The 16,059-nt window shown below is 38.7% G+C and overlaps 1 protein-coding gene across 5 annotated transcripts in view; it reads right to left on the bottom strand.

Moving 5' to 3' along the window:
- Nucleotides 1-15,582, bottom strand: part of LOC121538548 (TNFAIP3-interacting protein 1) — a gene marked incomplete at its 3' end in the record, with an annotated part of 39,531 nt that extends 23,949 nt beyond the window's left edge. For 2 of the 5 annotated variants that reach the window (XM_045206614.1, XM_045206613.1), the window contains 4 exon segments: nt 5,397-5,534; nt 8,022-8,220; nt 8,860-8,920; nt 9,454-9,536. In XM_045206614.1, coding sequence (XP_045062549.1) covers nt 5,397-5,534; nt 8,022-8,220; nt 8,860-8,898 — 376 coding nt within the window. 5 annotated transcript variants of the gene reach the window in all.
- Between the last annotated feature and the right edge of the window lie 477 nt (nt 15,583-16,059).

Raw genomic sequence — 16,059 nt, forward strand, 5'->3', positions numbered from 1 at the left:
TCATTATATAGTCACAGCACTGTTATAGGGTCATTATATAGTCACAGCACTATTATAGGGTCATTATATAGTCACAGCACAGTTATAAGGTCATTATATAGCCACAGCACTGTTATAGGGTCATTATATAGTCACAGCACTGCTATAGGGTCATTATATAGTCACAGCACTGCTATAGGGTCATTATATAGTCACAGCACTGTTATAGGGTCATTATATAGCCATTATACTGTTATAGGGTCATTATATAGTCACAGCACTGTTATAGGGTCATTATATAGTCACAGCACTGCTATAGGGTCATTATATAGCCACAGCACTGTTATAGGGTCATTATATAGTCACAGCACTGTTATAGGGTCATTATATAGTCACAGCACTGTTATAGGGTCATTATATAGTCACAGCACTGCTATAGGGTCATTATATAGCCACAGCACTGTTATAGGGTCATTATATAGTCACAGCACTGTTATAGGGTCATTATATAGTCACATCACTGTTATAGGGTCATTATATAGTCACAGCACTGTTATAGGGTCATTATATAGTCACAGCACTGTTATAGGGTCATTATATAGTCACAGCACTGTTATAGGGTCATTATATAGTCACAGCACTGTTATAGGGTCATTATATAGCCACAGCACTGTTATAGGGTCATTATATAGTCACAGCACTGTTATAGGGTCATTATATAGTCACAGCACTGTTATAGGGTCATTATATAGTCACAGCACTGTTATAGGGTCATTATATAGTCACAGCACTGTTATAGGGTCATTATATAGCCATTATACTGTTATAGGGTCATTATATAGTCACAGCACTGTTATAGGGTCATTATATAGTCACAGCACTGCTATAGGGTCATTATATAGTCACAGCACTGTTATAGGGTCATTATATAGTCACAGCACTGTTATAGGGTCATTATATAGTCACAGCACTGTTATAGGGTCATTATATAGTCACAGCACTGTTATAGGGTCATTATATAGCCATTATACTGTTATAGGGTCATTATATAGTCACAGCACTGTTATAGGGTCATTATATAGCCATTATACTGTTATAGGGTCATTATATAGTCACAGCACTGTTATAGGGTCATTATATAGCCACAGCACTGTTATAGGGTCATTATATAGTCACAGCACTGTTATAGGGTCATTATATAGTCACAGCACTGTTATAGGGTCATTATATAGCCATTGTACTGTTATAGGGTCATTATATAGTCACAGCACTGTTATAGGGTCATTATATAGTCACAGCACTGTTATAGGGTCATTATATAGTCACGGCACTGTTATAGGGTCATTATATAGTCACGGCACTGTTATAGGGTCATTATTATGTCATTTAGCAGCGCTTTTATCCAAAGGATTACAGTCATGTTGCATACTGTGTATGGTCCAGGGCAACCACTAGTTAGCTACAGCTGAGCTACAGTGCTGTGATTATATAGTCACAGCACTGTTATAGGGTCATTATATAGTCACAGCACTGCTATAGGGTCATTATATAGTCACAGCACTGTTATAGGGTCATTATATAGTCACAGCACTGTTATAGGGTCATTATATAGTCACAGCACTGTTATAGGGTCATTATATAGTCACAGCACTGTTATAGGGTCATTATATAGTCACAGCACTGTTATAGGGTCATATAGTCACAGCACTGTTATAGGGTCATTATATAGTCATGATACTGTTATAGGGTCATTATATAGTCACAGCACTGTTATAGGGTCATTATATAGTCACAGCACTATTATAGGGTCATTATATAGTCACAGCACTGTTATAGGGTCATTATATAGTCACAGCACTGTTATAGGGTCATTATATAGTCACAGCACTGTTATAGGGTCATTATATAGTCACAGCACTGTTATAGGGTCATTATATAGTCACAGCACTGTTATAGGGTCATTATATAGTCACAGCACTGTTATAGGGTCATTATATAGTCACAGCACTGTTATAGGGTCATTATATAGCCATTATACTGTTAAAGGGTCATTATATAGTCACATCACTCTTATAGGGTCATTATATAGTCACAGCACTCTTATAGGGTCATTATATAGTCACAGCACTGCTATAGGGTCATTATATAGTCACAGCACTGCTATAGGGTCATTATATAGCCAGTATACTGTTATAGGGTCATTATATAGTCACAGCACTGTTATAGGGTCATTATATAGTCACATCACTATTATAGGGTCATTATATAGTCATGATACTGTTATAGGGTCATTATATAGTCATGATACTGCTATAGGGTCATTATATAGTCACAGCACTGTTATAGGGTCATTATATAGTCACAGCACTGTTATAGGGTCATTATATAGTCACAGCACTGTTATAGGGTCATTATATAGTCACAGCACTGCTGGTCATTATATAGTCACAGCACTGTCATAGGGTCATTATATAGTCACAGCACTGCTATAGGGTCATTATATAGTCACAGCACTGTTATAGGGTCATTATATAGTCACAGCACTGTTATAGGGTCATTATATAGTCATGATACTGTTATAGGGTCATTATATAGTCACAGCACTGTTATAGGGTCATTATATAGTCATGATACTGTTATAGGGTCATTATATAGTCATGATACTGTTATAGGGTCATTATAATAATAATAATAATAATAATATGCCATTTAGCAGACGCTTTTATCCAAAGCGACTTACAGTCATGTGTGCATACATTTTTTGTGTATGGGTGGTCCCAGGGATCGAACCCACTACCCTGGCGTTACAACCGCCGTGCTCTACCAGCTGAGCTACAGTGCTGTGACTATTATATAGTCACAGCACTGCTATTGGGTCATTATATAGTCACATCACTGCTATAGGGTCATTATATAGTCACAGCACTGTTATAGGGTCATTATATAGTCACAGCACTGCTATAGGGTCATTATATAGTCACAGCACTGCTATAGGGTCATTATATAGTCACAGCACTGTTATAGGGTCATTATATAGTCACAGCACTGTTATAGGGTCATTATATAGTCACAGCACTGTTATAGGGTCATTATATAGTCACGATACTGTTATAGGGTCATTATATAGTCACAGCACTGTTATAGGGTCATTATATAGTCACAGCACTGTTATAGGGTCATTATATAGTCACAGCACTGTTATAGGGTCATTATATAGTCACAGCACTGTTATAGGGTCATTATATAGTCACAGCACTCTTATAGGGTCATTATATAGTCACAGCACTGCTATAGGGTCATTATATAGTCACAGCACTGCTATAGGGTCATTATATAGCCATTATACTGTTATAGGGTCATTATATAGTCACAGCACTGTTATAGGGTCATTATATAGTCACAGCACTGTTATAGGGTCATTATATAGTCATGATACTGTTATAGGGTCATTATATAGTCATGATACTGCTATAGGGTCATTATATAGTCACAGCACTGTTATAGGGTCATTATATAGTCACAGCACTGTTATAGGGTCATTATATAGTCACAGCACTGTTATAGGGTCATTATATAGTCACAGCACTGCTGGTCATTATATAGTCACAGCACTGTCATAGGGTCATTATATAGTCACATCACTGCTATAGGGTCATTATATAGTCACAGCACTGTTATAGGGTCATATAGTCACAGCACTGTTATAGGGTCATTATATAGTCATGATACTGTTATAGGGTCATTATATAGTCACAGCACTGTTATAGGGTCATTATATAGCCATTATACTGTTATAGGGTCATTATATAGTCACAGCACTGTTATAGGGTCATTATATAGTCACATCACTATTATAGGGTCATTATATAGTCATGATACTGTTATAGGGTCATTATATAGTCATGATACTGCTATAGGGTCATTATATAGTCACAGCACTGTTATAGGGTCATTATATAGTCACAGCACTGTTATAGGGTCATTATATAGTCACAGCACTGTTATAGGGTCATTATATAGTCACAGCACTGCTGGTCATTATATAGTCACAGCACTGTCATAGGGTCATTATATAGTCACAGCACGGTTATATATAGGGTCATTATATAGTCACAGCACTGTTATAGGGTCATTATATAGTCACAGCACTGTTATAGGGTCATTATATAGTCACAGCACTGTTATAGGGTCATTATATAGTCACAGCACTGTTATAGGGTCATTATATAGTCACAGCACTGTTATAGGGTCATTATATAGTCACAGCACTGTTATAGGGTCATTATATAGTCACAGCACTGTTATAGGGTCATTATATAGTCACATCACTATTATAGGGTCATTATATAGTCATGATACTGTTATAGGGTCATTATATAGTCATGATACTGCTATAGGGTCATTATATAGTCACAGCACTGTTATAGGGTCATTATATAGTCACAGCACTGTTATAGGGTCATTATATAGTCACAGCACTGTTATAGGGTCATTATATAGTCACAGCACTGTTATAGGGTCATTATATAGTCACAGCACTGTTATAGGGTCATTATATAGTCATGGCACTGTTATAGGGTCATTACATAGTCACAGCACTGTTATAGGGTCATTATATAGTCACAGCACTGTTATAGGGTCATTATATAGTCACAGCACTGCTAGGTCATTATATAGTCACAGCACTGTCATAGGGTCATTATATAGTCACAGCACTGCTATAGGGTCATTATATAGTCACAGCACTGTCATAGGGTCATTATATAGTCACAGCACTGTTATAGGGTCATTATATAGTCACAGCACTGTTATAGGGTCATTATATAGTCACAGCACTGTTATAGGGTCATTACATAGTGTTAGCAACCACTTACAGAAATCTCAGGGAAAACTTGCTGTTACAGGTCCAATGCAGCCGTTTTCATCTCAATATCAAATAATTTCTGGGTAACAATTAAGTACCTTACTGTGATTTTTTTGTCAATTAAAAATGGTCAAAAAGAAACAAAAATAGTTTCTTAGCAAAGAGCAATTTCTCAAGTAAGAATTTTGCTAGGACTGTCTGGGAGTGGTCTGAGCGGGGAGGGGAAAACTAACAATGTGTTATTGTAGCCTTGTAGGAAGAATCTCCTCCAGACTTTCCATCTCTTTCTTATTGGTCTATTAACTAATTTAACGCATAGTGATGTCACTACGGAAGGCCAAAACAGGCTGAAATTTCAAGTGGTCTTTTCAAACAGCTCATAGACTAAAATGGCATTACCATTTTCACAATTTCACAGTATTATTCCAACTCATAGTGCAAACATATAAAAACACAGGACAATCACGTTTTTTGACTGCACTGGGCCATTGATGATAACATACTGCTGTAAATCATGAATAATCCGTTAGGAAAGCCATCTCTGATCCCATACCCTGTGTCTCAGTCTGAACAGGTCGTCCCATACTGAAGCTGGAGGTAGAAGACTTCAGGGCCTCGTTGTCTCTGACCAGCTCCTCGACACGCTGACGCAACGTAGACGCCTCCGACTGAGACTCCTCCAACAGGTCTCCTACACACCAGACAGACAGACATTAGTAACAACATCCACATTTACAGTAGTAACAGACTGCTCCAACAGGTCTCCTACACACCAGACAGACAGACATTAGGAACAACATCCACATTTACAGTAGTAACAGACTCCTCCAACAGGTCTCCTACACACCAGACAGACAGACATTAGTAACAACATCCACATTTACAGTAGTAACAGACTGCTCCAACAGGTCTCCTACACACCAGACAGACAGACATTAGGAACAACATCCACATTTACAGTAGTAACAGACTGCTCCAACAGGTCTCCTACACACCAGACAGACAGACATTAGTAACAACATCCACATTTACAGTAGTAACAGACTGCTCCAACAGGTCTCCTACACACCAGACAGACAGACATTAGTAACAACATCCACATTTACAGTAGTAACAGACTGCTCCAACAGGTCTCCTACACACCAGACAGACAGACATTAGTAACAACATCCACATTTACAGTAGTAACAGACTGCTCCAACAGGTCTCCTACACACCAGACAGACAGACATTAGTAACAACATCCACATTTACAGTAGTAACAGACTGCTCCAACAGGTCTCCTACACACCAGACAGACAGACATTAGTAACAACATCCACATTTACAGTAGTAACAGACTGCTCCAACAGGTCTCCTACACACCAGACAGACAGACATTAGTAACAACATCCACATTTACAGTAGTAACAGACTGCTCCAACAGGTCTCCTACACACCAGACAGACAGACATTAGTAACAACATCCACATTTACAGTAGTAACAGACTGCTCCAACAGGTCTCCTACACACCAGACAGACAGACAGACATTAGTAACAACATCCACATTTACAGTAGTAACAGACTCCTCCAACAGGTCTCCTACACACCAGACAGACAGACAGACATTAGTAACAACATCCACATTTACAGTAGTAACAGACTGCTCCAACAGGTCTCCTACACACCAGACAGACAGACAGACATTAGTAACAACATCCACATTTACAGTAGTAACAGACTGCTCCAACAGGTCTCCTACACACCAGGCAGACAGACGGCTAAAAACATCTTGATTTGAAGTAGGCCTAGTCATTTGTTCATTTTGGGGTTGTGGCATTTAGCTGAATATGTTATTCATAGCCTACATGGCCTATAATACATCAAGGATAGACCGTAGCTTATGCTTCTGATGACTAACAACTAAATCATGCCGGCCCTGAGAACATTACTCATTAAAGAGAAACAGCACATTACCAAAGAATGGACCACGCCAACCCAAACCTCACTAGTCAAATGTCACTACAGAGAAACTCCCTGCAAACATTACAGCACATAACCAAAGAATGGAATCAGGCCTAACCACATTCTTCCTACAAGTCTATGAGAACGGAATATGTAGCTATAATGTTATAGGTCACAACACTAATCTAGACAGATGAGAGTGTGACGAGGGTTGAGGTCCTGGTTGTGTAGGGTATGGTGTTTAGATCTGTCAGATCAGATGCAGTTAACCCAGGTCTACTGCTGTTCTGCACAGTGGTCAGATCAGATGTAGTTAACCCAGGTCTACTGCTGTTCTGCACAGTGGTCAGATCAGATGTAGTTAACCCAGGTCTACTGCTGTTCTGTACAGTGGTCAGATCAGATGTAGTTAACCCAGGTCTACGGTCTAACCCAGTGGCATTGGTACAATGTCACAAGTCCCTCCACTAATACAGGTCGATGAGGGGGATGTTGACTAAAGAGCTGTGGTCTTACATGGAGTAGAATCATTTCAGTTAAACCCAGAACTAAAATCATGCGTCATTTGGTCAGATGCCCGATTATCTTTCTATGTTTTCTGTCCACGAGAGATTAGGATCATAATAAAGAGCTGGTGATCTAGACCAGAGAGGTAGGCTATATCAGATTAGGATCATAATAAAGAGCTGGTGATCTAGACCAGAGAGGTAGGCTATATCAGATTAGGATCATAATAAAGAGCTGGAGATCTAGACCAGAGAGGTAGGCTATATCAGATTAGGATCATAATAAAGAGCTGGTGATCTAGACCAGAGAGGTAGGCTATATCAGATTAGGATCATAATGAAGAGCTGGTGATCTAGACCAGAGAGGTAGGCTATATCAGAATAGGATCATAATAAAGAGCTGGTGATCTAGACCAGAGAGGTAGGCTATATCAGATTAGGATCATAATAAAGAGCTGGTGATCTAGACCAGAGAGGTAGGCTATATCAGATTAGGATCATAATAAAGAGCTGGTGATCTAGACCAGAGAGGTAGGCTATATCAGATTAGGATCATAATAAAGAGCTGGTGATCTAGACCAGAGAGGTAGGCTATATCAGATTAGGATCATAATAAAGAGCTGGTGATCTAGCCCAGAGAGGTAGGCTATATCAGATTAGGATCATAATAAAGAGCTGGTGATCTAGACCAGAGAGGTAAGCTATATCAGAAAAGCAGGTACGGACCTAAACTCTTGAGTCCCTTCATCCTCTCTCTGAGAACGCTGTTCTCTTCCAGTAGTTGTCTGTAGCTTCCCACTCCACTGCTGCTGCCCTCCTCCCTGGCCTCTCTGGCCTTAGCCTCAACCCCGCCTGGGTCGTAGATACGATAGGGCCCTTTTCCTTCCATCGCCACCGCTTCACTTACCAGGCATGGTGCTGGGAACTGGAGGAACAACAGAACTGAAAGGTCAATAGGAAAGAACCAATACAAAGCGCAAACCTCATACTACCTCATATAGGAGAAGTACTAACCTCATATAGGAGGAGAAGTACTAACATCATAAAGGATGATAAATATGAACCTCATACTACTTCATATAGGAGGAGTACTAACCTCATACAGGAGGAGAAGTACTAACCTCATATACGAGGAGAAGTTTGGTTATATAACAAGCATTGTTTTGGTTCCCCACCCTAAACCATTTACAATGCAAAGCTTCTTGAACGCCACCATCAAAGGGGACTTCTGCAAAAGCTATTTCGAGACAATCATTTGAATGTGTAACTTACAAAACACTGATGTGGTAGGGTCATTGAGTGATAACAAGGTTTCCCTTTGAAAAATGACGCAATATTAAACTTAACTTCCAGACAGACAGATGAGAAACAAAGACATTGTACAGTAACCAGATGATTTAATATGCCCTAGCTAGTGCAGTTGACATCCATCGCAAAATATAATAATGATATGAAAGACAAGACATTGTTTTAGAAAAGGTCAACATCCAAACCAATTGAAAGTGGATGTTGTCATGAGATGTGATAACATCAACCCCAACATCATCAACATGATCCAACTCACTCTGCCGTCTTTTCGGCCTCTCTTTCTTTCTTCGTTCATTATTGATTAGAAGAAGAGACGGCTAAAGTATCCAGCCCAGAAAAGATAAAGGTCCCTGATTAGATGACAAGCGAGAACAACGTCTCTCGTGGTTCAGTAGTTAGTAACTTAGTTAGCAGCGACATCCGATAGTTACTCTGGCTTAGCTAATGCTACAATAATGACTAGCCATGAAGCTAGCTAGCTAGCTAGCGCACGTTAGTCATCAGTTGCTATGCTAGGATGCCGAAAAACCATCAGCTAGTTAACGTCAGCTAACACGTAGAAGATCGGACTGTTTAGCAAGGTTACATTATGCTTACTTGAACGATAGCTAATTAACGTTATCGCTAGCTGTCAAAGTATTTATACAAGATAACAACCTGGTTAACCCGTTAGCTGATTGTCGTGCAAATGCTAGCTAACATGACAGAATAGATCTTACAGATAACTAACTAACTAGCCATTTGCTACGCATCAAAAGAAGTGTCTGTTTCCAGATAACGTAGCTAGCCAGCTTTAAATTAATTTCATAGTAACCAAAGAACAAAGAGATCGTTGGCTTGTGTTAGCTACCTTTCCGCTTCAGCGACTCCTTCGATTTGCCCAGACACTAATTGCGGAAGTGGTCTCTGCTGTAACCTGGGAAATTCCACCGCGCTGTAGTCTGATGTTGTAAACAGCTGTGGTTGACAACCGGGCCGACCAATGCAGAAGCTTGCCACAGGCTGGTTTAATCTTTAAAGAGACAGTGCGGGGTTTTGCGCCAAACCTTCGTAGTGTAGGGATTGGTAAAAAGCCGAGGGGTGGACCTGGAGTCATGTAACCCTTCTCAAATTCATAGACAGAGCTATAGATGCAAGACCTGACCATCCATGATATAATTTAATACAATTTCATTTGATTAAATTTTTGATTTGATCACAATTAGAGTTTTAACCATGTTATGAGGCTATACAGTGTTTGTTTACGTTTATGTTGTTTACAAACATTGGAGTAAAACAATTTTATTTGTTGGGGTTCTGATGGGGTACGACAGTTGAACTAAGCTTATGAGGCATTTATAAATTATATTCTTCACGAATCAATGGGTGGGTATATATCATTAATTTACAAGTCCAAAAAATTATGTAGCAACTAAGGATTCTAGCTATAAACTCCAAACCTATAGGCAGAGGCTGTAGGACAGTCACACAGACTTCACTACTCCTTTAAAAGCCTATTTCCATGATGTTCTATATATGCACATATGAACTCTGGGACAACCTTGATAAAAGTACCAACACCAGCATGCATAGGCCCACTGCAGATAGGTCTATGATCAACAAAATGTGTTCTTCTGCTCAGTTATTTTCAAAGATAGGAATCTCTTGATGGGTGGCTTCCATACACTAGATTCTACCAAAACCAACAGTGACATCTTGTGGAAAATAAAATAATACCTAAACATGAACTGCTATTGACTAAAATATGTGAGACAGTGCGGACCTGTTTCTGTACCATAGAGATAGATAATGCACTCATCTTTGTGTCTGTGCCATTATAACATCTGTGACAGCGCCATTGAGGCTATCTCCATTTTGAAGCAGTCCATTTTCTTCTTCACGATTGGCTGATCCCTCCTGATGACCCGGTTGGACATGAGTCCAACAGGGTCACCAGGAGGGATCAGCCAAGGAAGTTGGAAGTCCCACCCAGTTGACTACATTACAATGGTGGAAGCCCTCAATGGCGCTGCCCATGCTAAAACAGCCTTTTGGCCACTAGAGGCCTCTCTCATTCTCTATGGTCTGTAGGACCCATTGGACACCATATTCTGGGTTGAGGAGTAAAATCATCTGATTACAAAAAAAACAGTATGTGTAATCAGTTACATTACCAGCAAATATGTTGTAATCAGATTACAGATACTTTTGAAAAACTAGATGATTACTTCTCGGATTACTTTTAAATTCAGAAAGGATGTTTTCTCAATGACATTCAAATCAGCATTGAAAAAAAGTGCAAGTGTAAGTTTGTTCCACCTCAGCGAGTCTGATTACAAGTCAGAGACCACTATGATGACACACCAAATGATGACCACCAATCAGAGACCACTATGATAACACACCAAATGATGACCACCAATCAGAGACCACTATGATGACACACCAAATGATAACCACCAATCAGAGACCACCATGATGACACACCAAATGATTACCACCAATCAGAGACCACTATGATGACACACCAAATGATGACCACCAATCAGAGACCACTATGATGACACACCAAATGATGACCACCGATCAGAGACCACTATGATGACACACCAAATGATGACCACCAATCAGAGACCACTATGATGACACACCAAATGATGACCACCAATCAGAGACCACTATGATGACACACCAAATGATGACCACCAATCAGAGACCACTATGATGACACACCAAATGATGACCACCAATCAGAGACCACTATGATGACACACCAAATGATGACCACCAATCAGAGACCACTATGATGACACACCAAATGATGACCACCAATCAGAGACCACTATGATGACACACCAAATGATGACCACCAGTCAGAGACCACTATGATGACACACCAAATGATGACCACCAATCAGAGACCACTATGATGACACACCAAATGATGACCACCAATCAGAGACCACTATGATGACACACCAAATGATGACCACCAATCAGAGACCACTATGATGACACACCAAATGATGACCACCAATCAGAGACCACTATGATGACACATCAAATGATGACCACCAATCAGAGACCACTATGATGACACACCAAATGATGACCACCAATCAGAGACCACTATGATGACACACCAAATGATGACCACCAGTCAGAGACCACTATGATGACACACCAAATGATGACCACCAATCAGAGACCACTATGATGACACACCAAATGATGACCACCAATCAGAGACCACCATGATGACACACCAAATGATGACCACCAATCAGAGACCACTATGATAACACACCAAATGATGACCACCAATCAGAGACCACTATGATGACACACCAAATGATGACCACCAATCAGAGACCACTATGATGACACACCAAATGATGACCACCAATCAGAGACCACTATGATGACACACCAAATGATGACCACCAATCAGAGACCACTATGATGACGCACCAAATGATGACCACCAATCAGAGACCACTATGATGACACACCAAATGATGACCACCAATCAGAGACCACTATGATAACACACCAAATGATGACCACCAATCAGAGACCACTATGATGACACACCAAATGATGACCACCAATCAGAGACCACTATGATGACACACCAAATGATGACCACCAATCAGAGACCACTATGATGACACACCAAATGATGACCACCAGTCAGAGACCACTATGATGACACACCAAATGCGTTTTCTGGATGCTTTTTATCTTCTAATGCCTCTTAAGGGAAAGGTAATCTGAAAGTAATCAAATTACGTTACTGAGTTTGGGTCATCCAAAAGTTACATTACTGATTACAATTTTGGACAGGTAACTAGTAACTGTAACGGATTACATTTAGAAAGTAACCTAGCCAACCCTGACCATAACCAGCACTCCTAGCCAACCTTAGGCCTACAAGACTGAAAAGCTTTGTTTCTGGTATGGGGGTGACACAACAGATCACTCATGTCAGGCCAGGTAACCATCACAATGGTTCAAACTTGGCCCACTGCTATCTTTTCATTCTTCCCTTTCCATCAAACCTGGTCGGGCGGCACGCAGACAACCTAGATTCAAACCCAGTTGGGACTAAAGACAGTGTTAGCACACTGAGCTAAAGCTTAGTCAAATCTGTTTTTCAACAACATTAATCTTCTAGCGCTGTAAAAATTCACATTTGGTGTTACGTAACCAACAAAACATGTTTATATTGTGAAACAAGAAAAACTGCAAAATGTTGTCTTGCTAAACAGGAATAATTCTATTTTATTGCTTATCTTGAACATCGTCTCACTGGTTTTGAATAGAGTAGAATAGAGTAGAATAGAGTAGAATAGAGTACAGTAGAGTAGAATAGAGTAGAATAGAGTAGAATAGAGTACAGTAGAGTAGAATAGAGTAGAATAGAGTACAGTAGAGCAGAATAGAGTAGAATAGAGTAGAATAGAGTACAGTAGAGTAGAATAGAGTACAGTAGAGTAGAGTAGAATAGAGTACAGTAGAGTACAGTAGAGTAGAATAGAGTAGAATAGAGTAGAATAGAGTAGAATAGAGTACAGTAGAGTAGAATAGAGTAGAATAGAGTACAGTAGAGTAGAATAGAGTAGAATAGAGTACAGTAGAGTAGAATAGAGTAGAATAGAGTAGAATAGAGTACAGTAGAGTAGAATAGAGTAGAATAGAGTAGAATAGAGTACAGTAGAGTACAGTAGAGTACAGTAGAGTAGAATAGAGTACAGTAGAGTAGAGTAGAATAGAGTAGAATAGAGTACAGTAGAGTAGAATAGAATAGAGTAGAGTAGAGTAGAGTAGAGTAGAGTAGAATAGAGTAGAGTAGAGTAGAATAGAGTAGAATAGAGTACAGTAGAGTAGAATAGAGTATAATAGAGTAGAATAGAGTAGAATATAGTAGAATAGAATAGAGTAGAATAGAGTACAGTAGAGTAGAATAGAGTAGAATAGAGTAGAATAGAGTACAGTAGAGTAGAATAGAGTAGAATAGAGCAGAATAGAGTATAATATAGTACAGTAGAGCAGAATAGAGTAGAATAGAGTAGAATAGAGTACAGTAGAGTAGAATAGAGTAGAATAGAGTACAGTAGAGTAGAATAGAGTAGAATAGAGTACAGTAGAGTAGAATAGAGTAGAATATAGTAGAATAGAGTAGAATAGAGTATAATAGAGTAGAATAGAGTACAGTAGATTAGAATAGAGTAGAATAGAGTAGAATAATAATAATATAATAATAATATGCCATTTAGCAGACGCTTTTATCCAAAGCGACTTACAGTCATGCGTGCATACATTTTTGTGTATGGGTGGTCCCGGGGATCGAACCCACTACCTTGGCGTTACAAGCGCCGTGCTCTACCAGCTGAGCTATAGAGTACAGTAGAGTAGAATAGCGTAGAATAGAGTAGAACAGAGCACAGTAGAGTAGAATAGAGTAGAATAGAGTAGAATAGAATAGAGTACAGTACAGTACAGTAGAGTAGAGTAGAATAGAGTATAGTAGAATAGAGTAGAGTAGAGTAGAGTAGAGTAGAATAGAATAGAGTAGAATAGAGTACAGTAGAGTAGAATATAGTACAGTAGAGTATAATAGAGTATAATATAGTAGAATAGAGTAGAATATAATAGAATAGAGTACAGTAGAGTAGAATATAGTAGAATAGAGTACAGTAGAGTAGAATAGAGTAGAATAGAGTAGAATAGAGTAGAATAGAGTATAATAGAGTGCAGTAGAGTAGAATAGAGTAGAATAGAGTACAGTAGAGTAGAATATAGTAGAATAGAGTATAATAGAGTGCAGTATAGTAGAATAGAGTAGAATAGAGTATAATAGAGTATAATAGAGTATAATAGAGTGCAGTAGAGTAGAATATAGTAGAATATAGTAGAATAGAGTACAGTAGAGTAGAATAGAGTAGAATAGAGTAGAATAGAGTAGAATAGAGTAGAATAGAGTACAGTAGAGTAGAATAGAGTAGATGGAGCCAGATCTAACACAAATCTACATTAAAATCGTTTTTTAGTCCAGGACTCGGATTCATCTGTCCGGGTGGATACTGGCCCTTGATCTAGTGGGCTCTGGGCTTGTGAGAGGTGGGTCGGGAGTTATGAGAAAACATAACTCAAAACATCTCAAATCACATACAATTTCTTCTTAATTTAGGTCGTTGGAGGACGATTCGGGTCATGGGAGGACGGTCAATTTCTCATTTCGGTCTCGAGCACTTTGGTCATTCAAATTTCACAAAAACATTTTAATTAATATATTTTAAATATCAAAAGTTATCAAAAGTTATTTTCTTCTTTGTAGGAATGAACGTCAAAAAATTTGCCGTAATACATGGCTCACTTTTGACTTCTCCTCATGCACAAAATAGAAGAGAAGGCCAGTCCGAAAAAGCTGACTGATATTTGCATGGTGTACACTGTTCAGTATAGGGTTTGTTTTTCATAACTCAGATTTAGTGTTAATGCACACCAATTGTAATTTTTAATTTGGAGTGATTACAGAAATGTCATGTTATAATTTCTAATGTGTTTTTTGAACAAATATTACCTATAATTACTCCTCTAGAAAGGTTTGTAAAACAATTTCTAAACAGTCAAAGAGATAATATTACATCACATAAATTGAATTAAATGAAAAAAACATGAATTTTAGATTATAGGAAGAGTATCATATTTATATTTATGATGTATTTGTCTGAGATAATTATAATGATATTCTATATTAAATGAACCTTTTTAATATTAAGAATAATTTTTTTTCACTAACTCGCCCATGTACGCACATTAGACGATTCATTCAGCATGAACAAGTCAAGAGTCAAAAAGCTTGAACACAGGACTCTTCATAACCCGTTGAACTATCTTATAACATCAAACAAAATTAAATCTATATATACCATTTGGAAAAAAAGTCAACAAACATAAACTCACCCACACATTGAACGTGTGTCCGAGAGGTGCATTGTAAGGAAACTGGTGAATAGGGGGGGGGGGAAGTAATTTCATTGTTTTTAGAGAGACATGGGGAATTCCCACATAGAGAAAATGGCCTGATACAGTTCATAGCCTGAACAGAGGAGAACAGAGCAGAGCAGGGGGACCTGGGCTCTGTCTAACTGCGCAGTAGTATAGCCTGGTCTGGCCCGAAGTGAACAACACAACACAACACAGCAGAACAGACACGATCAATGCTATCAGTCTGCTAATGTCTTAGTTATATTCTACACAGGAATGCTAGAGTTGCATCGTACTCTTTATGAATCAAAACTCAAGTATACTGGAAATTAAATGGCGGAGGTCTCATATGTGTCTTTTGCACATTTAGTTTACAAAACACAGCCATTAATGTCCATACAATATAAGGCCTAATAACCAAGTTTAATCTCGTTTATTTTAAACACAATTTGTACAATTTGACTTGAAGAGAATCCGACAAAAT

The sequence above is a fragment of the Coregonus clupeaformis genome, chromosome 3 (genome assembly GCF_020615455.1).
Source record: "Coregonus clupeaformis isolate EN_2021a chromosome 3, ASM2061545v1, whole genome shotgun sequence".
NCBI lineage: Eukaryota > Metazoa > Chordata > Actinopteri > Salmoniformes > Salmonidae > Coregonus > Coregonus clupeaformis.